At 39.4% G+C, this 26,671-nt stretch overlaps 1 protein-coding gene across 6 annotated transcripts in view; it reads left to right on the forward strand.

Moving 5' to 3' along the window:
- The window catches only part of itsn2 (intersectin 2), a 98,514-nt gene that overhangs the window by 68,118 nt on the left and 3,725 nt on the right, over positions 1-26,671 (forward strand). For 5 of the 6 annotated variants that reach the window (XM_008116547.2, XM_008116546.3, XM_016996235.2 and 2 more), the window contains 13 exons: positions 1,065-1,113; positions 1,201-1,322; positions 2,623-2,719; positions 5,700-5,891; positions 18,516-18,637; positions 19,560-19,666; positions 21,857-22,040; positions 22,724-22,822; positions 22,993-23,160; positions 23,947-24,159; positions 24,419-24,540; positions 25,466-25,548; positions 26,467-26,550. In XM_008116547.2, the coding sequence (XP_008114754.2) occupies positions 1,065-1,113; positions 1,201-1,322; positions 2,623-2,719; positions 5,700-5,891; positions 18,516-18,637; positions 19,560-19,666; positions 21,857-22,040; positions 22,724-22,822; positions 22,993-23,160; positions 23,947-24,159; positions 24,419-24,540; positions 25,466-25,548; positions 26,467-26,550 (1,642 nt within the window). Of the gene's footprint in view, positions 1-1,064; positions 1,114-1,200; positions 1,323-2,622; positions 2,720-5,699; positions 5,892-8,973; positions 12,330-18,515; positions 18,638-19,559; positions 19,667-21,856; positions 22,041-22,723; positions 22,823-22,992; positions 23,161-23,946; positions 24,160-24,418; positions 24,541-25,465; positions 25,549-26,466; positions 26,551-26,671 lie in introns of those variants that run through there. The other variant, XM_062957272.1, reaches the window with a different exon arrangement.

A 26,671-nucleotide genomic window follows, 5' to 3' on the forward strand; every position in this document is an offset into this window, starting at 1 on the left:
TGCGACGTGCGGGGCTTGACGAATCCAAGGCTGGAGTTAAAATTGCTGGAAGAAACATTAACAACCTTAGATATGCAGATGATACCACTTAGATGGCTGAAAGCGAGGAGGAACTGAGGAGCCTTATAACAAAAGTGAAAGAAGAAAGTGCAAAGCTGGGTTGCAGTTAAACATCAAGAAAACCAAGATTTTGGCAACCAGACTGATTGATATCTGGCAAATAGAGGGAGAAAACATAGAGACAGTGACAGACTTTGTATTTCTAGGCGTGAAGATTATTGCAGATGCAGACGGCAGCCAGGAAATCAGAAGACGTCTACTTCTTGGGAGGAGAGCAATGGCCAATCTTGATAAAATAGTGAAGAGTAAAGACATCACACTGGCAACAAAGGACCGCATAGTTAAAGCAATGGTATTCCCGGTAATAACCTATGGATGCTAGGGCTGGACCATAAGGAAGGCTGAACGAAGGAAGATAGACGCTTTTGAACTCTGCTGCTGGAGGAAAATCCTGAGAGTGCCTTGGACCGCAAGAAGATCCAACCAGTCCATCCTCCAGGAAATAATGCCCGGCTGCTCACTGGAGGGAAGGATATTGGAGGCAAAGGTGAAGTATTTTGGCCACATCATGAGAAGACAGGAAAGCTTGGAAAAGATCACGATGCTGGGGAAAATGGAAGGAAAAAGGAAGAGAGGCCGACCAAGGGCAAGATGAATGGACGGTATCCTTGAAGTGATTGGCTTGACCTTGAAGTAACTGGGGGTGATGACGGCCGACAGGGAGCTCTGGCGTGGACTGGTCCATGAAGTCACGAAGAGTCGGAGACGACTAAACGATTGAGTAGCAACAGGCAGTGCTTGATTTTAAAACAGCTATTCAAATGCAAAGGGCTGTTTTCTTTATTTTTGTCAGTCTGTGTAGATTCCTACCCTAGATCACTGTGCCAGAAAATAAGGTTGTAATAATTCACCTAGGAAAACAGTGGAATAGGCTCCAGTGAACACAATTTAGTTGTTATGCCTCTTCTGACATTTCCTTTTGGTATTTCTTTTCCTTGCTGTAGATTTCTTCTGCTGCTGCTAGCAAAGCAGGAACATTAAATAGAAAACCAGGTGAGTATTGAATATTTCAGTTTGTGTATGTACATATGCTTATCTTTGCCAACGGTGAATTTTTCACTGATATATGTTTGATTTTAGAAATTGCTCAGGTTACTACAGCCTATACTGCATCAGGAGCAGAGCAGCTGAGCCTTGCCCCTGGACAGCTGATACTAATTTTGAAAAAAAACTCTAGTGGATGGTGGCAAGGAGAATTGCAGGTAACAGAGATCGATTCTTACTTATTGGGTAACATATTCATAAACAATTTTATGTCTCCACATAAACAAAATAATGTGACTTTGTGGCTTTCTGTGGCTTGTTTTACAGGGAAACGCAAAACTGTTTTTTTAAGGAAGTGTGTATTGGTATTTTGAAATAAAGTTCAGAAATCAATGTTCTTCACAGAAAACAAAATTTTAAATCTTTTAGGTCTACCATTAAATATAATAGCTTTTTGCAAACCCACCTCATGATCAGGTTTAGTTAACTGCAGATTTGAAGGATTTATATTTATTAGAACACATTCAAGGTGCAATTAACTGAACAGAATGATCTCTACATATGCTACCACCATGCAGATACAGATTTTCCACAATGGCATTCAGTATCATTCTTTGTCCAGTGTTCAATTTCACGATACTGTTGAAAGTTTACCTTTCAATTAGTTTGTGCATTCTTATTAAATATCTAGGCCTCTCAATGTCACTTGCAGTTTGCAGTTCAGGGTATATCCACAGTTTGATGCCAATTTAATTTCCATGGCTCTGCCCTATTGAATCCTGGGTTCATTAGTTTGATGAGATACTGAGAAGTCTGTAATCCACTCCCCTGGCAGACAGCACTAGAATTATTTATTTATTTATTTAATTTATTACAGCATTTCTACCCTGCCCTTCTCACCCACTAAGGGGACTCAGGACGGCTTATAAATATGAATTACATATATAAAACAATTACAATTACATTTCAATTCAGTTTGCATTAAATTACATTAAAACATTCATATAAATATACATATAAATATACATGCTGCTGCTATTGTTCAAAAGCCTGGTCCCACAACCAAGTTTTCCCTCTTTTTTGAAAAGATAGGAGAGAGGGAGCTTGTCTGATTTCATTTGGGAGGGCGTTCCATAGGCGGGGAGCCACCACTGAAAAGGCCCTGTCTCTCATTCCCGCCAGCTGCACCTGTGAGACTGGCAGGACCGAGAGCAGGGCCTCCCCTGAGGATCTTAAATTACGCGATCGGTCATAGAGGGAGACACATTCGGAGAAGTAAAGTTGGGCCTTCTCTAATGGACAATTCTAAATACCTCACCAAACTACAAATCAAAGGAAGACAGAGCTATGGCAGTTGATGTGGAATCAAAGTGCTACAGTTGTGTTGTGTGGATTATCATCCATCTCACCTAATATAATTCAGCATAATAGTAAGGAATGTAAGTTCTTTTAGTATTTTAATGAGGATTGTTCATTATTTGTACTTTGATTAATGACATCTTTAATTTCTTTTTGCAGGCTAGAGGGAAAAAAAGACAAAAAGGATGGTTTCCTGCTACCCACGTGAAACTTTTAGGTCCAAGCAGTGAAAAGACTCCTCCTGCTGCTCTCCCAGGTGTGTATCTAAAACAGTAGTTCCCAACCTTTTTTTGAGCAGGGACCACTTTGACCAGGGACCACTTTCCAACATTAGTTCCAAAAGGGTTGTGAATCAGTTTTTGGTCAACTTTAGATTCATTTTGGTTATTTGGGGTGCTAATTCAGAAAATTGCATTGGATAGACCACATCAGCTCTAGTACCTGCCATCCAGCAGTCACCATCTGCTCGCCCACAGAAAACCATATTCAATAATCTAGAGCTGATGTGGTCTATCTAATGCAATTTTCTGAATCTACGCCCCTGAATCTGCACCCCAGGAACAGGCATTCCAGGCGCCACATAGAACGACTTCACTCAGGGGGAGGGAGGAGGAGGAGAAGCAGCTTTAAGGAGGCTTGTTGTCGCGACTTTAATGGGTAGTCAGCCTCTCCGCTCCCCATTGCCTTAGCACTATAAGAGGGTTTCGCAAGACCAGTCACTCTCGTTGTAATAGTGTAGTAACTGTGAGGCCGCAAACCATATTTTAGTTCTTGAGGACTACTGGTGGTCCCCGGACCACAGCTTGGGAACCACTGATCTAAAAGCTTATTTATATTTTCCTTAGATTTAAAGGGAAATATATACATGATACAGATCTACCCCAATAATTACTATTAACAAAAAAGTAAATTATTTTCAATGGAGAACTTGTAAAAGATCCTTTCTTCTCCCCTTCCTCCATTTCAGTGCTTTATTTGCTCCAAATTATTTTAATAAGCTCCTTTTCTACCTAAATGTGCCTGCCTCATTTCTTTCTGACACACTATGGTCCCTGCTTTTCTTTGAAAAATGAATATTAAAGATTTACCGTATATACTGGAGTATAAGCCAACCCGAATATAAGCCGAGGCACCTAATTTTACCACAAAAAACTGGGAAAATATATTGACTTGAGTATAAGCTGAGGGTGGGAAATGCAGTAGCTAATGGTAAATTTCAAAATAAAAATAGATCCCATTAAAATTACATTAATAGGGGCATCAGTAGGTTAAATGTTTTTGAATATTTACCATATTTCCAAAAAAAGTAAACTAGCTCTATAAGTGGAAAAGTAGGGTCAACAAAAAGAATATGGTATTAAAATAATAATAATAACAACAACAACAACTTCATTTGTACACCGCCCTATCTCCTCATGGGGACTCAGGCCAGCTTCCAACATAGTAACAGGCAAAAATTCAATGCCTTTATAAACAATGCAGAGCTAGATATAGATCTATATTTATATATACTAATTTCACATACGCATTTCCCCCTGAAACATTTGCAGATCCTCTCTATATATGTGCATTTCCCTCCTGCAATATTTGTAAACCCTATATATTTATGTTTATATCTATCTAGACATCTCTATATGTGTATGTGTGTGTGCTTTTCCCCTGCAATATTTAAATTAAATTAAATATAAAAATATTTAAAGATGGCTATTGTGGTACTTCTCAGTTGTCTCTAAACCAAATCTACTTAACACCCGCCGTAAACACACAGAGCCATGAAAGGGGGAGGGGGGTTAATGGGAATAGGACAAGATGAGGGGACCGTATGTGGTTGTATGAATTTACTCCTAGTTGTACAAGAGCAGACGTTGGCATAGGGTAACCCATTGGGGGTAAGGGAGTCCTACTGCATCTTCAAAACCCCTTTACATGCTTCATATCAGAAAAAAAACAATGCAGTTATGTACTCCCTAAGGCCTTGGGAGGTTCACTTGGCCATTTAAAGGCAATTTCAGAGGTCTCCAATGCATCTAGTTTAGGCCATAAATGGCCTTTTTAAAATAGCAGTGACTGTAAGTGGCACAATTATAAACATTTTTTAAAAATTGTCAGACTCAATATAATTTGGTTAATTCATGAGTGGATCTAAATATCTTAGTCATCAGATCCCCTCTATTTTTTAAGCTGGGCAGGGTCAGCACTAGTTAGTACTTGGATGAGCAATTCCAAGAAATACCTGGTGGTTGGAAGGCAAAACCACTCCTTGCCTTTAAAAAAAAAACCCTATGAAATTCATGGGGTGTGTCATCATAAGTCCACAAGCAAGATAAAGGCACATACACACATGACCCTCAGGAATCTTACTACAGAAGCCACTGACTTGCTTCTCGGGAACCTCTTTCCATTTGCAGAGGGGTAAACACAGAATTACTAAAGTTTCACATTGGAAAGGACAAATGAGGTGCTGCAGCACAATCTCAAATTGAGCCCTAGCCGGTCTCCTGCACTGCTGTGTCTTCTTCATTGCTTGGAAAGGCTGGAGTTCCTGGAGTTCCATGTTTTTACTTCATTTTTAAAATGTATACTTGAAATACTGAAATCTCCCTCGATTGATGTAAAGTGTGTGCGTTTGTGTGTGTGTGTGTGTGTGTGTGTGTGTGTGTGTGTTTACTTTGAAAGTAGTTGTTATACGCCAGAAACTTCATTTTTGTGGCTGCTACAAACTATGTTGAATTAGCTGAGACTTGATGAGATACATTGAGAAACAATAACAATGTGCTGCAGAATGTCCCACAAAAAGTTTTTGCAGTTTCATATACTTTTTCCATGTTTATATGAGAGAACCAATTAGGAAATTACATTTATAACCCAGGAACAAAAATCTTGTTACATAGTGTAATAAATGACTAGCTTGCTCCAGGTGGAGATTGTCCTTCCATGGAAAGAGGACCTGCTTATTGTTTGTGTGTGTGTATGTATACACATACACACACATATACAAATATATATGTACCACACAATTTAAACAGGAGATAACACTTTCAAACCAGGAACATATTTTTTCATATTTTGTTACATAGCGTTATATGAGTTTAACCAGTTACAGCACTGGAATTGGGAAAGTGATAATTTAAAATGGCACCCATTTCCCCTGAGACAGCTCTAGTTGTTAAACAGTTTTTGGCATGTTGGTGCTACCAAATCATGCAATGTAATGTGACAATTTCCTTGCTTTCCAGTCTGTCAAGTGATAGCAATGTATGACTACTTGGCAAACAATGAAGATGAGCTCAGCTTCTCCAAGGGACAGCTTATTAATGTACTGAACAAAGATGATCTGGATTGGTGGCAAGGAGAAATCAATGGCATTTCCGGCCTCTTTCCTTCCAATTACGTGAAGATGACCACAGACTCTGATCCAAGCCAGCAGTGTAAGTGAAACAGCTTTAAGTAAAATATTGGTTAATTTTTTTATCTTGCATGTGGTATATGCACATTTTGATTTTGGTACACTAGAATTTCATCACTTGAATAAACAATTTGAATGTTTGCAAGTGTGGCAATCTATAAATTTTCCCACTTTTTCAACCAAAACTAAAAGTCAAGGTGGCCGTTGGATAACTAAAAATAATACCTTAACATGTTTCACTTTGTTCACATATGTTGCTTTATGTTCACGTGTTCAATAAAATGAAACATAGCTGTATTCTTGTTGGACCTTGCAGCTTTCCTTAGATGTTGATAGTACTTCACTAATTGCAATATGTTTATCACTCTTGAGAAGCACAACCTGGCATAGGGACTTGCAAGCTTGTGATATAACACACTTGAACGCTCTAGAACCAGATATATGTGAACATTTCTGAGATGAAATATTTCTATAGGCTCTTTTCCATGCCCAATAATGCATTTTCATGACCAAAAGTATACTTCTTTATCTAATGGTAAGGATTCTTTCCCTTCCAAGAGTTTCCCTGTGCTCCAGGAGGTTGCAGGTGGAAGGAGAAATCACTGTTTGTGTTAAAAAAGATAGTGATTAAACAGATATGTAGCCCTAAATCCTGGTCTATAGACATGGCACTTATCTCTTTGAACATTGGTATTTCTTCAAAAATTAGTACAGAACGCCTAAATACATCTGATCGTTACCAGGATTGGCCACTAACTTCTTACTAGAGCTGAATTTTGTCCTTTCTTTAGAGCAAAGGGATAATAAGAATCAGGCTTCCTTATATAACCCTTTTTTTTAATCACTGAGGTGTGGAGATATATTGTGTGATTTAAGTGCTTCTTCATGAAAATACGCTGAAACATACCACCCCACTTCTCTTTTTGGCATACTCAGCCTATTTGCCAACTCCCATTGGAGAGAATACCTGGCATGTTTGATCACAGCAAACAATGATGAAAAAAATTAAGTCCTCCCTTTGGAATCACTGCAGCAGGGTTAGAATTTCTCTAATCAAGATTTCTCAAGAAAACAGTGAATTGCAGTTACTGACAATGCAAATGTAGGCTGCATTAGGATCCTATATTGTGTGTTCTAGGTCTTTATGACTTTCACAAAGGTTTTTTTCCATTTACCTGTGGCACTATGACAGCTGTTTGTGTCACTTCCTGGCAAATATAGCATTCATGCGGAGTGTGCTTTTGAGGCAAAATGAAAAATGCTCCCACTCTTCAAGCCAGTCAGTCTAGCATAGTTGGATACTTCTACCAAGAGTTATAAAGGCGTATTCTACAGTGCTACTTGATTCCTTCATCTTCACCATCATTCTCAAGAAGAATAGTGACTGAAAATTGGTAATTCTCTAGAAATCACTGACCTTGTGCATTGGGACAAAAAAGTGTTGGAAACTACAATGAACAGGCTCTGAGCAGAATTCCTATCCAGTGGATCTCATGTATGTGACTCATGTTCTAGTCCATCCAGTTCATAGCAGTTATCTTGAGATGTCTTCATTCATATGATACCTCTGTCACTCTTCAACCAGAATATCCCAGATAACAAGGAGTTATTTGTGGAGTGGATGTCAGTATGGGAGCTCCTTGAATTCTGTGGAGATCATTCTAGACCAGGACTGCACAATCTGTGGCCCTCCATCTGTTTTGGTCTCCAGCTCCCAGAAACCCTAGCCAACTCGTCCAATGGCCAGGAATTCTGGGAGTTGCAGACAAAAACAGCTGGAAGGCTGCAAGTTGTCAGGCCTGGTTTAGACATTACTGAAGCATTATCTCATTGAGTATTGAACGCTTGTAGCATCAGACAGAAGGCAGCTCAACTATTGGAACTCCCAAGGTATAAAATGTGCCTCAGCTTTTGGAATCAGTTATAGCAACCCTCGGATGCGACATCACTTTCTGCTGTGACTCCTGATATTCTGGCAGCTCAAGATTGGATTCTAGCAGCTGTAAGGAAATTGCCCAAATGTTGCCTTTCAGCACTGTCAGTTGACTTCAGGTGTTCTTTAGTTCCTAAGTCTGGCTTCTCTCTGAGTCTTAACAGATTTTTTTTTCTCAACTGTCTTGCAAGAGGAATAAAGATGCATTTATTCCCAGCTTCAAACTGCAGTAAAACGTCCCCCTCCATTTCAAAACCAACAACTATAAGCTAACCTTCCAACAAATTCCTGACGTGCCTTGTAGACAGTATCGGAAGGAGAAAGTAGAGATAATGTTTTTGCTATAATTGCAAGAATTTGGGGAAAGCCATCATCACAGGCTCCAAAGAGGAGAATCCTCTTGGAAACAGTAGTGTCTGTAAATACTCCTATGTTTCCTGCTGTAGCTTCTTTCCGCTGTCCTGTTTCGAGCTAAATTACCTGTATATATCTCAGCCCTCTGCCTTCTGTTTCAATGATTACTTTTTAAAATGGAGGCAAAATCAGGTGCTCAGGATATATTTATCCAGAATGTATGGGGAGAGAAAGCAGGCTAACCTGGCACAAGCACTCCTGCCTTGACCTTTAGCCCATGTTTGGAGTAGCAACTGTCTAAAGAGGAGGACCTTCAGTGCACAGGAAAGCTTTCCATGCAATCTGGAGCCCTGAGAAATTTTGGCTTCCACTGAGAAGAAGAGGATGTATGCATTAAGGATGCTGTCCTCTTTGGCCTTTCACACAGTGTACATGGAGAGCAGTGACAGAGAGGGACATTACCAGCCACAGCTTCAAAACATTTTTTTAAATCCCAGAAATCAAAGCTTGATTTTGCCATATGATATAAGAGACATAATTTTACAATGTATATAACGGGACTTCAGCATTCATGGTTTGGATATCTGTGGCAGGTCCTGGAACCAAACTCCACCAGAGACCATGGGCCCGATATTGTGCATTATTTGGCCTAAAACAAGTTTTCTTTCAAATGATAGACAACTAGCAGGGTGCAGGGCAGAATGGGAGAGCATGGTAATTTCATGTTAATAAGAACTTTACTGTCTTACGCTTCCTCTTTGTGTCATTTATTCCTAATTTGCTTTGTCTTTTTTCTTTTTTTCTTTTCTTTTTTAAGGATCCAATGTTGTCTTCCTGGGTGAAAGCACCTCAGAGACCCACTACCCAAGTTTGACTATAACATGGAGGCAGGGTGGACAGCCTGTTCAGACCTCTCTGAAAAAAATCATTGGCTTCGCTTCAATATTTAATCCACTCAAGACATCAAATTTGGTTTTCTGCTGTACATTTACAGTCAATTTCTGCAAACTGCTTAGTGGGTCTTTGTGTGGCTTTCTGCACTTTCCATTACGGTTTCTTCTATTCCCTTTATTTAGGAACAGTGATGAATGATTAGTGTCCTTGTCAAGTTATCTCTTGACATGGTGCAACTGTAGACACACAAAGACCTACTATTGGTACTTTTTACATGGACAGTTCTGTTCTTATGATGTTGCACCATATGTTTCTTTTGCTGATTTATATTTGATACATTTATCTCTCACAATGCACTTCATTTATGATTATGACCACAGTGGCAGTACCGGGGTGGGGGGGAGGTGGGCAGAGGTAAAATGAAATCCTATGTGCTTTTTATGCACTTTATACTGCCACTGTGTCTTTTGAGTTTTAGATCGTAGAAACTTGTACAGATATGCTTTAAAATGGAACATAATGACAGAACAGATGTAAGCCAAATCTGGTTTTGTGGCAAACTTTTTGTGGTCCTATTTAAGAGTCTTGATCAAGACTGTGCATAGAAAGGTCTGGAAGTTCCTTACACCTTGCTGTCCATCTTTCAGATTGTGACAGTGTGATCCCTTCCTCCTCTAATGCCCAGCCCCTTCCCATGAGCCCTGAGCCTTCAGAAGGGGAGGCCTGGCCCACTCGCAGAAAGCAGTGTCTAGGCCACACATTGTGCTCTCAGCAAAGCATTTTGTTCAGCCTCTTGCGTCACATACAATCCCAGGCATGATGGTTTTCAGTGACATTTTCATAGGGCTTTATCTTATACCAAGTGTGTATAGAACCGCAATTTAATAATCCTATACAGTTCTATACATGTTACTCGGTGGTAAATCCCACTGTGTTTCTTGGTACTTATTTGCTAGTATTTGAGATTGTCACCTAAATAAGATGGACGTACATGTATTTGAATGGATTGCCTTTATCTAATGGATTGCTAGGAAGATTACTTTGTGCAATACAGAGTGATTATGTGCCTACATCATGCTAAGAATGAAGTTTTAATCTTCTTTGTATTGTACTGTGATCATTTCTCACAGAATAATGTATGACCAGTATTGGTGATAGCAAATAGCTCAACCTTCACCTGACAGTTTCCCCTTTTTTGTACACAATAGGACTTTTAGCTGATGCCACGATGCTACATCAGTACAAAAACTAAGCATACTGGTCTGTTGTCATTGATTACCATTGTGATGTAGCATCTTAACAAAGAAATAGCTGGCAATCAAATATTTGGGACAGTAATGTGGAAACAGAGCATTACATGAGTGAATTGCACCTAATTCAGAACTAAATTTATCCCCTTATCGGAGTGTAAGCAATATATTTTTGGTATCCCAATAACCAGAAAAAGTTTACCTGATTTGTTTTGGTTTATTGGTTTATTGACCTGGATTTGTCACAACATATTTTCATTATAACACAATAAAAATTAACATAATTGCATCCTTTTTCAGTGACCCTTTTAGTGCATTATTCTCTGAAAAATGTTGGATGGAAAACAAAATTTTAAAGATTTCATCTGAAAAGCTAATATATGCCCTCAGTGGCAAATCACATTGTTGGTATTAAACAAGAGCTTCAGTGTGGTGAGCAAAGTAAGTTTTAGATATGACATGTAAACCAGTCCCATACTAACCTAGGTTTGGACAACTGTAAAACTCATATAGTACAAGTGCTGGAAGTAAGAATGTTATTAACAAAAGATCCTTACCTTTTGTTAGTACCATGGCATCAGTATTGCTTTGCCATTTAAAAAAAAACACATCTGGGTCCCACACCATTTATTTTTGTGTTTTAAAATATTTCACAAATAAAATCTGAAATAGGTCACAAAATGATTAGGCATTAGATAACACTATGTAACAACATTTGAAAAGTTTTCTGTTCCTGGTTTGAAAATGTTATTTCCTGTTCAATTGTGCAGTATTTACTTTGAAAGTAGTTGTTACACTCCAGAAACTCTGTTTTTAGCTGCCACAAACTATGTTGAATTGGTTGAGACTCTATGAGATATTCATTGAGAATCGATAGCAAAATGTGCTGCAGGATGTCCAGCAAAAACAAAGTTTTTACAGTTTAATAATCTTTTTTCATGTTTTTAATGATAGAACCAATTAGGAAATGACATAACGCAGGAACAAAAATTGTGTTACACAGTGTAATGGATCGTTTATTCAGAAATGGTTGCATAAGCCCTTCCCCCTGCCAAGCCCCAAATTGCCCCTATGGCACACATCCCAAGCAGTTCTGCAAGCCCCAAAAGTTGTTTCCTTTGTGGCATGAATGTCTGCTTGTTCAAAACAAGAAGCCAAAAGTATATGAACCCAAAACTTTGGGTGTGCATATGTTTTCTCTCTGAATTGTGGTTTTTAGCTTTAAATATGAATGGCTTTGTTCTTGCACTTTTTTGTGTGTGGTTAAGACTCATTTTCATGCAAGTACAGAGAATTACAGTATATAATTGGGGCAATGTAATACAGTTGTTTGGGGGGGGGGGTTGTTCCCCATTCCAGAATTAGGATTATTTTTCTAGATGTATGGGGAATGATAGTCATGAGACTCCCATAAGAGTAGGGGGAAATTAGGAATGTGGTTCTTTAGGTGTACCTAGAAATTAACATCTAATTTGATTAAGCATTCTAAGGAACACATAAGCTTGCTTGGGACTGTGTGATATTTAAGTCATGAAAACAGCAAAAGAAAATTCTAAACTATTTTCTTTACAAGTAGAAATATAACAATTAAACTTTGTTAATTTTTATATAAAAATTATAGTGACTCACACCACTAAATTGTGATTTGCTAATTGCTTTATATCACAGTATTTGCCAAACAGTATCTTGTGGCTTATATTACTTTTTTATCCAGTTCAGGTGTGAGCTGCTTTTGATCTATCTGTTACATGAATGTTGACAGACCTCTAGTTGTAGTGGTGATTTGGGCTGCTACAGCATAATGCTGCTTTAATGTAATTGAAATTTAACTCTTTACATATCATAGTGTTGAATGTTGCCTTAATCTTATTTTGTTTTAGGGCTTTCTATTATTAAATGTTTGGAAATAATCACCAGTGTTTCATCATGCAAACACAGCAAATGCTGCGCATGAGATCATTGTAGTTGTTTTTTAAAAAACTGGAAATAACTATGCAAACGTATTTTATTAAAAGGTCACACAGAAGAATATATGTGTGTGTGATTTCTTTTGCATCATAATTAGCCTAATTGAGTTTATCTCTGGGAATAATTTCATACATTTTCTAGAAATAGATTCAAACAAAAGCCCAAAGCTCTTCAGGACAGTTTGGGTCCTTCTTAGAAGGAGAGATTAGGAAGGAGAGCGTGTGGCTGATCAGCTTGTAATCCTTTTCTCCTTGCCTTCTTGGAACAGCAGGACACCGCTGTCTTGCTCAAAATTAATCAGGTTGATGAGTTCCATGAATTGATAGTTATGGCTGGCCATCCGGCCATGAGATCTCTCATATTAGACAAGAAGCCATGAGACTTGGGATGATACTGGAAACTGCAGTGTTGCATGTGTCTCTGCCTTTTCTCCACTTGAGGGGCCAACGCTTCTTCCCCAGCTCTAGCACTTGACCTTGGCAGGAGACCTTGGTGTTCAGATCTGAATGCAGGAATAGAGTTGAAGCGGCACAGCAGTCCACCTGCTTCTCCTTACCTTCATCCATCCTGTGCGGAGGCAGAGCAACCATTGCCACTTCAAAACAAAGATACTGGATCAGGGAGTCAGTTCTACTACTACCTCTTCCAAACAAAACTGTGTTGATGGGCTAACAGCGACCTCAAAGCAAAGAGTAAAAGAGCATCCTGAGACTTTTCTCTATCTCTGAAAATGCTGACTCCCCACCTCACCTTCTTACAATCTCTTCCGCGAGGCAGGGTGAGCTCTTGTCTGTCAGCTCTAGCTTGCAGGACATGAGAGAAGCCTTGGTAACGTCTCTGTAGACGGCCAATTCTCTCACACCAGAAGCGACTTGCAATATGTTCTCAAGTCGCCTCTGACACTATATATATAAAAAAACATTTCCTCTGGTTTTAACCATTATTATTGACTGTCTTGCCGCAGCTCATCCATCCTGAGGTGGTTGCGCCCCTTTTGCCAACCCCCCCCCCCCGATACTGTGTTTCTAGTTTCTAGTGCTGTACTCTGCTACCCTGCATTTTTTCAACAATAACACCCTTTGAGAATGATGACCATATGTATTTGGGGCCATCTTAAATAGTCCAAGCATATATTTGTGATTGCGGCTGTCACGTTTCCAAGCAATCCAGGTGCTGTTCAAGACTGCTATTAGAAATACCATAAAATAGTTCTTTATGGTGCCAGTAGATACTATTGGCTCGTGTTTAAATCATTTTCAATTTTGTTTTAAGCCAAACATTGAAACAAACAGTAAATTCACAAAAGACTAATATCCTAGCTGTAATATATAAATATTATTATATATTCCGATCTATTATAAGTTTGTGCTTAAGATGTGTTCAAAATGGATAAAGAAACCAACACTGCCTATTTTGCAAAGTACATGAAAGAGCTCTAGCTTTCTGACAAGAATTGAATGGAATTCAGTTGACCAATATCAAGATGTCCCTTGATGCAGAAACATATGATGATCTTTTTTTCATTGCTTGATTTCTGGAATGTGTATCAGTCAACAGGTTTCAGCCAATAAAATTGATAGGTTTGGAGTCTCTGTCTTGTCAAATGTTTCATGGCCAGGATCACAGGGTTGTTGTATGTTTTCTGGGCTGTATGGCCACGTTCCAGAAGTATTCTCTCCTGATGTTTTGCCCACATCTATGGCAGGCATACCTCACAACCTCTGAGGATGCCTGCCATAGATATGGGCGAAACGTCAGGAGAGAATACTTCTGGAACATGGCCATACATACAGCCCGCAAAACATACAACAACCCTTTGGAGTCTCTGATTCAAAGTAGTACTCATGTCCAAGCCTAGAAATTTTAGTCAACGAATAGACCCCAAAGAACTGGGTCAATGTAATGACCCATGGATATTCAAAAAAGGGAACAATATCTGAGTCAAGTGCAAAAGAGAACAGCTTAGTCTGTCCTGGGAGAACATAAAAAGGTACAAAGACACTCTCCCACAGCGCTTTTTGAATGCCTGGGCAGGAAAATGACAGCAAGGTTGGATAGCTCCATGACATTGTGCTGCTATTTTTCCTGAATAATCCTCAACTTCTCAACACATTCATTCAAAATCCATAATTTTGGCCTCAAACTCTGCTTTTTACTAGTTTATTTATTTATTTCGTGTCAAAAGCATTGCATAACAAATACATTTTAAAAATGATGAAAAAAATAGAGGAAATCACAAAACTAGTATATATGGTAGACTTACACACGAGTATATGCGTCATATATAGCAATATAAGAACTGGATTTAATTGGGGGTTTTTCAAACTGTTTAAACTGAGAAACAGTTCCAGTAAATATTCAGAAATCTGCTTCTATTTCTAAGATGCCAGAAGAAATCAGAAACTGACCAAAACAGTTTGAATGGTTTAGTATCTAATGTATATTCACAAGACATGTTTTGAACATTCCTGGGCTATTTCTCTCTGGAATGTTTTTCCCTATTTCCTTAAGCATCCATAGATATGTGTCCAAAATTAATTGAGATACTTTTAAACTAATTCTTTTTTGTAGTTTGGAAATAATTAAAATATTAAACTATAAGATTGTTTCTGAACACATTGGTTCTTGAATATAGCTTTTAATATGCAGATACTGTACTTTAAAAAAAGATGAATTGTGACATTCCTCTGAGTCAACGGAATATATGATGCGATCACACTTTGAAAATTAGAGCTCTTCTGGGATTTCAAATCACTTTCCTGCTGAACAGAATTTCTCTTCTCTACCCTAGCTTTTTGAATCCTGTACCATAGGTGGGAAGGACATTGCGGAGCCAGGAGGGCCATACAGCCTGACTTTCAGTTCTTCAGCACACCAGTCTAACCCCATTTTTAGAAAAAGCCCCCTTTGGGTTCTAAAACACAATCCAGATGAACATAGGAACATTGCACCTTACCTTTTAGTGGACAGGTGCCTTTTTAAAGGTTTTTTAAATGTGCCTGGTGGATATATGACCCCCACCCATCCCCAAAGATGAAGTTGTCTGCTTCTGATTTAAAGTCCCTTCTGATTTAAAGTCCCTACCATAGTGTAGCTAATCCCAAATCAACTGCTCATAGCAACATTAAATTCAAGATGCCTCCCAAGCCTCCAGTGTTTCCCAGTTTTCTCCAGCCCAAATCTCTAAGCACTTAAAACAGCTTTAGGTGACTTAAGATGCTACCCTACCTTCATAGAGAATGAGATGCCCCTGTCTTGCCAAAACCATAGAACACCCAGCAGATTCTGGGGTCCAGCAGGTTAAACCAGCAAGCACTCTCTGGTCCAGAGCTACAGGCAAAGAAACTTTAAACCATAACTGACCTGAATGTACGGACTAGAGTCAGTGTCAAGACCATTTCTATAATAAAGCACAGGCACAAATGGAGGAGACTAATATATTTTCAAAGAATAAGCTATTTTAAAAATCTATTACTATCTCATCTTCTTTTTTTTTTTGGTGGTCCTGGGACACAAGTTGGCTTACAAAATTAAAACAAATAATGCAAAAAGTTCATATCACACAAAAATTAAAAGTGCAATTAAACTATCAATAGAAATAATGGCAATTTATGTATTTTGACAAAAATGGGTGTTTCCCCCTGGAAATAATACAACAGAAGAAAATCAAAACAGCATAGCTAAAGCTTACATTATGTACTAGACATGATCCAGACAGTAAGATGTACATAAGGCATATTGGCATTGGCCAAGGAGGCATGGCTACTTTATGGCAAAACACATGGCAATCAGAATTATTTCTTATACTTTGTATATGTGCAGAACAATATCCAGCCAGGCCTTGCTGTGGGGTTCAGGGAACCTAAACTAGTGATAGGACTTTCACACTATCACGTGATTACAAGTTGTTAGAAACTCAGCAAGAACATTGATTTTGTGTCACACATTTCACCCAGGGAGTTGACTTGAAGTGATTGACTGGCTGTCAAAGAAGGGACTTATAAATGAAATTATATGAGGCCTTCTCTATATCACTTTCTGTTCTATTTTAGGACTTTATCACATGGGCAAATTTACACATTGTACAACACTATCACCGCAGGGGATGGAGCCTGCTGGATCCCATCAAACGATGTAGAGTTACTTCCAGCAGGGCTCCGTCCACAAACATTGGTGTAAGCATCATATGAGGAAGCAACGAGAACATGGGAGTTTTCCCATGTTCTCATTGCCTACAACAGGGCGAGTGGGAAGCTAGGCAGCTAGCTTTCTCCCGTGTGATGGGGAAAGCGGCAATCTGGGTCACAGGGCAATGGATTTCCCCACTGCCCGCTGGATTCACCATGCTGCCTGCTGAATCCCCCTGCTGTTGCCAGCATTGGGTGACTGAATGTGATGAGATCCTAAATAAAAGTCTCCTCCTCCCCGCCTCCCCCACCCCCCCAAAAAAAAAAACCAATCTAATGTGCACATTTTTCTTTCTTTTTCCTAAAACAAAAGTATTGTACAGTATTTTTTAACATCGAAATGTGATAGAGAAACAAAAAAACAAGAGCTATATAAAATGTTGGAAATTTGCATGGCTGTTGTTTCACTGATTTTTTAATAGTCACACAATGTGAGATATGTGGCTTTCAATGAAAGTATACTACTGTTACATAATATAACCCCTGTTTATGCAGAACTGGTATACATGGTTTCACTTCTCTGTGGTTTCGCTTGTTTGCTCAGGGCCTCCTATATAAATTACATCCCCTTCTTGATACCTCTGTTTTTTGTCCCATTGAAAAGTAGCAAAGTTTGCTATTATCTATGGTTTCATGTAGCTGTGCAAGGTCCAGGAACATATCCCCCATGACTGTGGAAGTTTACTGTTCTAAAAATACTCATTTCAAATGGTACAGCCTAGAACTGTCCAACATCCTACAGATACACATGACTTGCATAAAAGTCGGCTAAACCAGCCATGCTACTTACACAGCGTTTGCAAAAAGGAGGAATCAGAAATGACAAAAGGAGGGGGCTGCCAGTTCTCAGCCATCCCTGAAAGCTGGGCATTTGATCAGTAGACAACTATGGCTCATCTACACTGTCACATAATGCAGTTTGATGCAGTTAAACTGAATTATATGTGTATGCACTGACCATAAGCTAAACCTCTGAGCTGCTGAACTTGCTGACTGAAAGGTTGGCAGTTCGAATCCGGGTGCTGAGTGAGCTCCATCCGTTAGCTCTAGTTTCTGCCAACCTAGCAATTTGAAAACATGCAAATGTGAGTAGATCAATAGGTACCGCTCCGGCAGGAAGGTAATGGCGCGCCATGCAGTCATGCCGGCCACATAACCTTGAAGGTGTCTACGGACAACGCTGGCTCTTTGGCTTAGAAATGGAGATGAGCACCAGCTCCCAGAGTTTAACATGACTAGACGTAATGTCAGGGGAAAACCTTTACCTTTACCTTACATTGACCATATAATGCAGTGTAGACAGAGCCTGTAAACCAGCATCGCTGTGTTTTCCCTCTTGTTGCTAAGACACCTGCCTTTCCCCCTTATTTCTGATATTTTCCTCCTCTGACACCTAATCTCAACTTTTGGAAGCAGAAAATAACATCAGTTTCAAATATATAGTTAATTTTAGAACAGATCTTAAACTGGTTGGTGCTTCGCTTCAATCTGTAATAAATAAAATTATAATTTTAAGCTGTCTTTTGGCATCAGGTGAAAATAAAAATGGACATACCTCTCTGGAGGTGGGTATTCCACGGCCGTGGTATCACCACTAAAAATGGAGCTGCGATGGCACAATGGGTTAAACCCTTGTGCTGGCTGAACTGCTGACCTAAAAGTTGGGTTGCTGATCTGAAGGTTGCTGGTTCGAAATCGTAAGATGGAGTGAGCTCCCGTCTGTCAGCTCTAGCTTGCAGGGACATGAGAGAAGCCTCCCAGTAACACATCCGGGCGTCCCCTGGGCAACATCTCTGTAGATGGCCAATTCTCTCACACCAGAAGCAACTTGCTGTATGTTCTCAAGTCGTTTCTGACGTGATAAAAAAAACACTAAAAAGGCCACCTGTCTTATAGCTGCCTCAGTGAAAAACTGTTCTTCAAATGGGAAAACAAGTCATTCTTTTGTCCTTCCCTGTATTCATCAAAGGATATGAGATCATCTTCAACCTATATTTTTTAGCGTTAAATCAGCAACTAGGTGACATATTTTGACATATTTTGTTTGTGCTGTTTTGTAGGGTGTGCTGATCTCCAAAGCCTCGACACGATGCAACCCATGGAAAGAAAAAGGCAGGGTTATATACATGAGTTGATCCAAACAGAGGAGAAATACATGGATGACCTTCAACTTGTTGTCGAGGTGAGATTGCAGCAGACTAAAAAGTTTCTTATAAAAGTGTGACCTTTAATCCCTTTTGGGTATCGAGATCTTTTATGCAGATATAATCTCTGCAAGGCAAACTGCATCGTAACAATATATTTTATAAAAATGCATAGAATTTAGAATGTTTTTAGTCCTAAGACTTACCAGATTTCTTACGCAAAGGACAAATTAGGTCACCAGTCACTCATTTTTTTACATACAGTTGTTAAAGTAACTTTGTAGGAATTCTTATTTGCTGCCACACAGAAAGCAACAACATGTGGCCGAACAAAAGGTACATTTTCAGTTCTCACAATATTTGTGACAAGGAAAAAATTCTTTATGGTATTGACCCCCTGAGTTGTGGAGCTACTTTTTTGTTTTTTAAGATCTCCTTTGTGTTCATGTTTGATCTTTCCCATACATACATACCGTATGAATGAATGGAAATCAAAATGGACTGGAAGGATGCATCACCCAAGAGAGTGTTGAATTGTCTGTGATGCCGATTCCCCTTATAAACCACTTGGCCTTCTACTCCCAGAAATCCTAACAGCTGGTAAACTGGCTGGGATTTCTGAAAGTTGTAGCCAAAAACATCTTGGGACCCACAGGTTAGAACCACTGCTCTAGATGCTTTCTAGTTCATCAAAAACATTGTTTAAACTATAGCACACTGGGTGAGGTAATGGTACAATTGCTGCACATCTGAACACAATTATTTTGCTGCTCCATGCTGTGTTTGTGTGTGAGAGAGAGAATAGTGGAGACAGCAATTAGTTTTTCATGATGTTTTCATGAAGAAAATCTGAGCATCATTTCAATTATGAGAGTAATTGAGAAGTTACGAGTTGAGAAGTTCTGCTTTTGTCTGTCTCCTGCTAACGGTCCATCTCATCTATGTCTTTATGCTTTATAGGTTTTTCAGAAGCAAATGGCTGAATCAGGCTGTCTCTCAGAAGCTGAAATGGGGTTAATTTTTGTCAACTGGAAGGAGCTCATAATGTCAAATACAAAACTGCTGAAGTAAGTGCTGCCGTTGTTGTGTTACATTTTGTTTCATTAGCTCTCTCAATCCAAAAAGGGTTGCACCCGCTGTGAAATAAGCCTGGGAACTTATTTTATAGAGCCTGGGAACCTGAAATGACATGATCTTTCGGTATCTCTGCATTCCTGCAGTGAAGATGACAAGTGCTTCTGCATCAGCTGTTAATTTTCCTGAATCAGCCAGACTTGGAAAGAGTCATCCCTGTCCTCCTGGCTGTATTACGCCTTCACTACTAAAATATGCTTTGCGTTGGGACTACATTAGAGATTTTCGAGGCTATACTTGAATAACATCCAAAAATTATAGCTTCTGTGAAATGCAGAAGTCATAATGATAACTGACACGCAATCACTGTTCAATGTGTTGTCGAAGGCTTTCATGGCTGGGATCACAGGGTTGTTGTATGTCTTTTGGGCTGTGTGGCCATGTTCCAGAAGTATTCTCTCCTGACATTTTGCCCACATCTATGGCAGGCATCCTCAGAGGTTGTGAGAAACTGTGTTGTTGAGCAATTATTGAGGTGATGCCATTCTTGTACATAAAGTTATCAAACTGCATTAATTGTATGGTGTATAGGTACACCTTTTGTCATGTTAATCTGCACCTGTAAGAATGAGAGAAAGAAATTAGGTGCATATGCTTTGCGAAAACTTATTCTCCCAACTTCTTTCTCTCAATTAATCTTGCGGGTGCTACAAGATCCTTTGGCATTTTGATAAGAGATGCCAGAGATTGGGATCCAAAGTGAATTGGCATCACTGGACTGAAGACCTTCAAGAATTAAAACAAATCTAGAGATCAAATACTTCAGGAGCATTTCTGACATTTCAGTAGTTTTAAACTTTTTTCCCAGCCTTAAGTGTACATCTCTGTTCCATTCAATAGTGGCAAATCGTATGGAAGTATTTTCTGCTCTGGAAGATCTTTGTTTGGTTTATAGTCTTCCGTGATATAATTTCAAGATGTATGAAGTCCTATGTGGGTATGATGACTGTCAGAGAATTAAATTTGTGTATAGGACAAAATAACCTTGCACCTATTGGTCATTCCTCCTCCACCTGCCTGTCCACATTGCCATCGTCCCCACATTTGGGCATGATCTTCACATGCCAGCTACTTTCATGGGGTAGGTTTGCAGGGTGAATCCCAACTGTAAAACATCTCCTCCAATGAGGAGATGGTAGTGGGGATAGCAGAGAGGCGATGTCGAGGAAGGACCTGCATGTGTGGCATCCCTCCCCATCCTCTGGAGATTGTACACCAACATATGGTTCATATATGTAAAATTCATTGAAGAAAATCGAAGACTTATCTGAAGGCATGTACATCAGAAATGAAAGATATTTATAAATAATTATTGGAAAAGAGACCTTACTAAAGAGGCAGAGGTCTAATAGTCCTGAGACTCAACAGGAAGCACTGTTTACACAGTTTGACTGTGGACCTACTTATGCCTGTTTGTGAACAAACTTGGCAGCCTGAGGTGCCAATACTAAGAAACTGCCTGTTGCTGTTTTCCCTGTTGCTATTTCCTCATGAGGTATGAGGTGGTGGTGGTGCCACTGTGCTGAAGGCTTGGTTGCCTCTTCAAGATGTCTTCCAGGGTCTCAGGGAGGGAAGAGAGACATTACGCAGCAACAATGGAAGAAGCTGTGCGCCTCACTTCTCCTATATCCCTCCATGTGGGTGTGAGGCCCCATTGTAAACCCATAATCTCATACTTCATTTGGGCATTTTTTTTAGATTTGTTGCATTGCTAGAATGTTTTTGTTTTTGTTTGACAGATGTAGGCCTCTCCCTGCCTAAGATGGTGAATGTGTTTTGTTTGAGCCATACACAGGGCTCGAAGGAGGGTATCTGTGTACGTACTGGGTGTGAGCTGAAGCACTATTGGCTTTGGACCGAGAGATCTGCAGTTTGCAGGGACTGTGTGTCAAGATATTTTATTCCTCACCAAATATCTCCTCAACAGTATTTACTGAGTAGTTTTTCATAGGGTTTTAGCATAGAGATAAGCAACTTTGCAGCCCTGTGCCCAGCTTCATGGAGACATGAGCCAGATTTGTAATCCGTATATCAATTAATTGCTAGTCATTTCTTTATTTATTCTTTTGCAAGCCCTTGAATCGAGCCAATATGCCTGTATTTTTACCTTATTTTACTTGTAGAGCCCTTCGTGTGCGTAAGAAGACTGGAGGTGAAAAGATGCCTGTACAGATGATAGGCGACATCCTGGCTGCTGAACTGTCCCACATGCAAGCATATGTCCGCTTCTGCAGCTGCCAACTTAACGGGGCTACCCTGTTGCAGCAAAAGACAGATGAAGAACCAGAATTCAAAGAGTATTTGAAAGTATGCTAATCTGTCACTTTGTAAACCAGACCTGCTTCCTTTCTCTTCAGGAGTTGGGTGCAGATATCTCTGATAATCACCGTTATCAAATTGGAAAACCAAGACTTGGGAATATGTGCTGCCATTCCATACATCAAAGATGTGCTTCCAATTTTATTACTTCCTTATCATTTGAATGGCTTTTAGGGAGTCATGTTGGGAAGGATCTCCTTGTGAGGAGTTTGTTTGGTCTATATTCCAACTGTATGTGTATGTATATATACTTAGTCCAAATCTAGGATGTTCTGGATCAAATTGAGTCTTGCTTTACATCTTTAAAAGACAAACTGCCTCATCACACCAGAACATGGATCTCCTTTAAATCCGGTTTCTGCCTTCTGCAGAATTCTGAGGTTTGTAGTTTGGTGAAGCCCAGGACCTGTCTGGCAGAGCTGTTTAAAAGCTCTTCCTTAAAGTGGATTTAAAGTAGATCTAAACTCTAGTGTGATGAGGTCAAAAGTGTTTTTCTCATCTATCTAATAATGCGCCCTTCTCTCTCAACTGTCATGTTCCTCATTGATAAGACAGGCTTCCAATATCCATTCCTTTGTGACAGACCATAGAGGTCTTTGAACACTAAAAGAATTCAGCATCAATACAAATAATGCTACCGTGTCATTTAAAAATTCTGCTTTAACTTGCAGAAACTGGCATCCGATCCTCGTTGCAAAGGAATGCCGCTCTCCAGCTTCTTGTTGAAACCTATGCAAAGAATTACTCGTTATCCACTTCTGATTAAGAGTGTGAGTATCCAGTTGTTTGCTCTTTTAAAATGCTAACTGAAATAAGAAGCTAAAGTGGGCAGAGAACTGTAATTATACTTATGAAAAAAATTAGAGAGTAGATTTTCCTTAGAATTACACTGTATTTATTACAAGCTTGGAGCTTCATTTGCTTTTTTTTTCCAAACAAGATTCTGGAAAATTCATCTGAAACGCATCCAGATCACAATAATCTGAAGCTAGCCCTTGACTGTGCGGAAGAACTGTGCTCTCAAGTTAATGAAGGGGTGCGTGAAAAGGAAAATTCAGACAGACTTGAGTGGCTGCAGTCCCATGTGCAATGTGAAGGCCTTGTGGAGGTAAAGTGTGGCTTGCATGGAGTGTTGAAGACTGGCTGAGTATAGGTGGAAATTGCGGCTTTAGAAGCACTACCCAGAAATCCCAAGCCTGTTATTGGACTGCATTAAAATAGGATATAACAACTGATATTAGGGGGGAAATTAAAAGGAAAATTTGCAGAGAATTGGCTTTAGTTTGGTGTTTGAAACTAGTATTGTAGAGCAGATGATCCACATCATTTGCTTTGAACTTAATTGTTGGGCAAGTGGACTTATTAACAAAAGACCCTCACTATAAAAGTATAGCAGAGTAACTTAGTTAATTTTTAATATTTCTGACAGCTACAGTGCCATATAATCCAGTTCAAAACAGATAATCTGGATTTTATTTGGCAGTATAGAGCCAGGCTCAGGCAATCAATAGTCAAAAGGTTCTTCTGCTCCAAAGTAGCCAGGAAGTCTGCCAGTAGAGGAAACAACAGCTGGAAGGTTTACCATTTTCAAATCGGTAGGGATCTAACCGAAAGAGCTGAAGCTCTATAAAACAATAGAATGGAGAAGTGAAAGGAGTGGTGTTGCCCTACTAGTGTGTTTTAGGATCAAAGCCAATTGTTAAATCCAGCTAAAGGATTTAGCTGTGGTGGATCCATTGAATTAAACTTACTTAAGAGTTGGCTTTTTAAATTCTTGATAATGTGATGTGTCTGCTCTAGTTGGGACTAATAACTGCATTCAGGCCTAACTTTGTTTTTGAGTTGAATTATTTGCAATGGCAAGGTGACACCAGTTGTTTTCTCTCCCATTTAGCAACTGGTTTTCAATTCTCTGACCAACTGCTTGGGGCCACGGAAACTGTTGTACAGTGGCAAACTTTACAAGACAAAGAGCAACAAAGAACTCTATGGCTTCCTTTTCAATGACTTCCTGCTTCTCACCTACATGGTCAAGCAATTTGTCTCTACTGGATCAGACAAACTTTTCAGCCCAAAATCCAATTCGCAATTCAAAATGTATAAAGGGGTGAGTGAAGTAAACAGTGAAATAAGACTGCCAAGTAACAGATAGGTATTAATCTTTGACAACTATTTGATGAGTAATTTTTGGGTTTCATCCCCTCGTATTTTTTTAAAATTTTGCTTCAAAAATCAACTTAAATCATATCAATAGCATTGTTTCTGTTGCTTCTTTCACTCTTTCCCCATTCTTGCCCATTTGAGAAACAGTTCATTTAATTATCATTGTGGCTCAGTTTATTCAAAAATGCATTTGTTTCTTCTAGCCTGTTTTTCTAAACGAAGTCTTAGTAAAACTGCCAACTGATCCTTCTAGTGACGAACCAGTTTTCCACATCTCCCACATTGATAGAGTATACACGCTTAAAACAGACAGCATCAGTGAGAGGTGAGCCCAAAAATGTGTTGTCTAAAAGATGTTTGGGGAGCTTGTGGTTAGTGCTTAGAAAAATAGGTGTTTAAGGAAAATGGGTTGAAGCACAGACATGGATTTTGGGAGATTCCTGTGCAAATTGGATTCCTATACTATGTGATGGCAACTATTATGTGATGAACTACAGTATATTACAGTGGACCTTTGTTATCTGCTGAGGTTTGGTTCCAGGCCTCCCTGTGGATACCAAAATCCATGGATGCTCAAGTTCTATTATATACAATGGTGTAGTAAAATGGTGTCCCTTATTTTTTTAAAATGGCAAAATCAAGGTTTGCTTGAACCATGGCCGTTAAAGTGGTGTCGAACTGCATTACTTCTACAGTGTAGATCAGGCATGGGCAAATTTCAGCTCTCCATGTGCTTTGGAATTCAACTCCCACAATTCCTTACAGCCAGTAAACTATTAGCTGGGATTTTTAGGAGTTGAAGTCCAAAACACATGGAGGGCTGACATTTGCCCATGCCTGGTATAGATGGACCCATAGTCTCTGGAGCAGCAGAAAACAAGCCAGTTCCATCTTCAATATGACATTTTTTTTCAGATATTTAAACATGACTTATCTTGTCCCTGCTTAACCTTCTGTTCAAGCTAAATGCACTCAGCTCCCTGAGCCACTCCTCATACCTTTCCAGATTGTTTTAAATTCTTACTGGGTTTCCTAGTTATCTTTTGCAATTTGCAGGACTGACTCATAGTTCAAAATAGTGTACAAAGCACTTTCCATGGTGTTTTGTATTTATCTTTTATACTGTCTTGGAAGCATCCCAATCTTTCTGGTAGCGTCATCTAATTTAAATTGTTAGTTATTAATGGATATAAATCTGTTGTGTGTTGTTGTTGTTTTTGGATATTAACACAAAGTCCTCACTTTTGCAGAACTGCCTGGGTCCAGAAGATTAAAGGAGCATCGGAACACTATATTGAAACTGAAAAGAAGAAACATGAAAAGGCTTATCAAGGCAAGTATCAGATTTACCCTGTTGATTCATAAACTGTAGATCCCCTTTGCTCAATGTTGCTCAATGTTGGAGTCCCAAAAAATTTGGAACAACAGGTTTTCGGAATGGAATCCATTTAAAAGATTTACACAAAGCTGTTGTGCAGTGTCTATACTGGACTCTGCAGAAGATAGAATCATCGAATCATAGAGTTGGAAGAGACCTCACAGGCCATCCAGTGCAACCCTATTCTGCCAAGAAGCTGGAAAATCTCATTCAAAGCACCCCGACATATACCTATCCAGCCTCTGCTTAAAAGCCTACAAAGAAGGAGCCTCCACCACACTCCAGAGCAGAGAGTTCCACTACTGAACAGCTCTCAGTGAGGAAGTTCTTCCTAATGTTCAGGAGGAATCTCCTTTCCTCTAGTTTGAAGCCATTGTTCTGCATCCTAGTTGCCAGAGCAGCAGAAAACAAGCTTGCTCCCTCCTCCCGATGACTTCCCCTCACATATTTATACATGGCTATCATGTCTCATCTCTCAGCCATCTCTTCTGCAGGCTAAACATGCCCAGCTCTTTAAGCTGCTCCTCATAGGGCTTGTTCGCCAGACCCTCTAGACACATTCTAGCTTGTCAACATCTCCCTTCAATTGTGGTGCTCAGAAATGGACACAGTATTCCAGGTGTGGCCTGACCAAGGCAGAATAAAGGCAGATGCTTTAGCTGTATGTCATAAAATGGAAAATCAGCCTGTTTAGCCAGCCTTGCAAACAAATGTTTGGTTTTTATACCTATACCTGAGGCCACATAAAAATTTATCTGGCCAAAAGGGGTCCCAAGGGAGAAAGTTTAAGAAGCCCTGAGTTACCCTGCATTTTCTTCTGCCAACTTTGATCTTTATTCCAAGCTTTTAATTAATTCCAACCTTCTTTTTCAGCTCGCACGCAAAAAAGTTCAGGAATAGGACGCTTGATGGTGCATGTGATTGAAGCCACTGAGTTAAAAGCGTGTAAATCAAATGGTAATAATTTTAGGATGGATTTTCTTATGTTTGGCAAAATAATTTAATTTGAACTAGCTGAGATATACAGAATTTGGTGTTATAGAGCTGTCAAGAACAATTTTAGGAGAAGAAATATATA

This window comes from Anolis carolinensis, chromosome 1 (genome assembly GCF_035594765.1).
Source record: "Anolis carolinensis isolate JA03-04 chromosome 1, rAnoCar3.1.pri, whole genome shotgun sequence".
Classification (NCBI taxonomy): Eukaryota; Metazoa; Chordata; class Lepidosauria; order Squamata; family Dactyloidae; genus Anolis; species Anolis carolinensis.